Here is a 2,004-nt window from a genome sequence, read left to right on the forward strand (position 1 = left end):
GTGCGATCGCTGAGGAACGCCATACCTCTTACATGCCAGACTATTATGACCGTAGTTGCCGAAAGCCCACGAATCTATTTCCGAATTCTAATTCTAATCCGAATGGTAATTTGATGAATCAGAAACAGGAAATGGTCTATGGTCACTACCCTGTAAATCTCGTAGCAACAGATGTAGGCGGACACCTGAATGTAGGTCCATGTTCTCATTCAATTATTCTACAAGGAACATGTAAAATTGTTGAATTGTTAATATAAAGGTAACGAAGAAAGTTATCTCGCTTTTTGTATGGTTTGTGTTCAATTGGTCCTCATACCGTGAGTTGAATGCGAATGGAGATAAAGTAAGTCGTTGGTATAGATATATCTAACAGACTACCTGGTTCTGGCAGCTCAGTTACAACGTGAACTTGCGTAAGGACAGAGTGAACATGGGACCTCCACAGAGCACCATAAGGACGTTCATGCCGTACGAGTTCAATCTGGGGTCAAACGCCGCTGCAGCGGGTCGAAAGATATGTAAGGCTTTTGGCGAAGGTGTCGTGAGTACCCAGACACTGCAGCGGTTGTTTAACAAGTTTAAGAACGGTGACGAAACACTTGAAGTCGCACCACATGCCGGAGGAACAACACGTGTACAAAAAGAAGATCTTTGGGCAGCAATTGAGGCGAACAGTGACCAGACATGTCAGGAACTGGGACTAAAATTCAGTGAGAGTAGAGAAATCATTCAGCACCACCTATATCAACTTTGAAAGCACTACAAGTTGGGTCGATGTGCCACGCATGATTTGACTCAGGGCCAGAAGGCAACGCGAGCAGACACGTGTGTTTCATTACAATTTCTGGACAAGTTGTTGACATGTGATGAGAAGTGGATCCTGTACAAAGCTCCACTGTGCCGTCTTCATTAGTTAGCATCCTATGAAAAGGTTCCAAAACAACCTAAACCAGCACTGCACGAGAAAAAGGTCCTGTTGTGTGTTTGGTGACTCATCACGGCATCTTGCATCAGGAACTGCTACCAGCTGATCAGAGCATCAATACAACTGTCTACTGTCAGCAGTTGAGTCGTATTCAAGAAAATCAAAAATGTTGGAGCCAGATTCTGAATCGCAACGATGTCCTCCTGTCACAGGACAACGCTAAGCCCTAGTGGCTAGGATGATCCGGGACACCATTTTACGCCTTGGATGGGAATCACTATTCCATCCATCATACTCCCCGGACATTGCACCGTCCGATATCAACTGTTCCATACCTTAAACAATCACTTTATCCAACGCCAGTTCAAATCCCTAGTAGAGGTGCAAAATTGCACTTGATACCATCTTCGCATCACGGCTCATCACGTTTTACCGCGATGGAATCCATGGCATTCCAGAACGTTGGCAGAACGTCGTCGATGCTGATGGTGTCTATTTTGGATCTTCCAGGTACGTCTTAAGTGAGATATTGATGTTCGAAGTTGCTGAGTGAAAAAGGGAAAGAACTTTCTTGGTTACCCTTATAGATGTCTTCTACCTTTCGCCTGAGACTATTCCCCAGGATCAGAAGCAAAAGACAAAAGAATGTTGATAAATAACAATTGAAAGAGAGGGAGTAGATGGATGAGACCCATCAACTTGTGAAATCCTTCTCATATCTAGATTGTGACTAGTAATTAATCATTTCCGGTTTTAACGTTGATCACCATGCAGCAGAAACATTAATAGATAGTGAGAAAGATCTTTTAGAATAGATTAAACGCTAGAAGAATAGGTTCGATATGCTCCGATACCCTAATATTCAAACTAGAAATGATAGAAGTCAATCATTGCTTCAGCGTTGATCACAGTAGAACAGAGACCATAATATATAGTAGCAAGCGTCATCTTTATAATTGATTCAGCACCTCAAGAAAATATACCAACTTCCAATTAAAATCAAGAGAAGTGTAGTAGAAATTTAATAGAGAGATACTACTTCCATACAGCGAAAACGATTAGAAATAGAAAGAAACGGT

The 2,004-nt window shown here is 42.2% G+C and overlaps 1 protein-coding gene across 1 annotated transcript; it reads left to right on the forward strand.

Annotated features, from left to right (window-relative positions):
• The first annotated feature begins 430 nt into the window (after positions 1-430).
• LOC145671487 (histone-lysine N-methyltransferase SETMAR-like) lies at positions 431-754 on the forward strand. The gene has a single exon (XM_081740678.1). The coding sequence runs from the start codon at positions 431-433 to the stop codon at positions 752-754; it is 324 nt and encodes a 107-aa protein (XP_081596804.1).
• The last annotated feature ends 1,250 nt before the right edge of the window (positions 755-2,004 follow it).

This window comes from Thermobia domestica, chromosome 15 (genome assembly GCF_964235325.1).
Source record: "Thermobia domestica chromosome 15, izTheDome1.hap1.1, whole genome shotgun sequence".
In the NCBI taxonomy this organism is placed as follows: Eukaryota; Metazoa; Arthropoda; class Insecta; order Zygentoma; family Lepismatidae; genus Thermobia; species Thermobia domestica.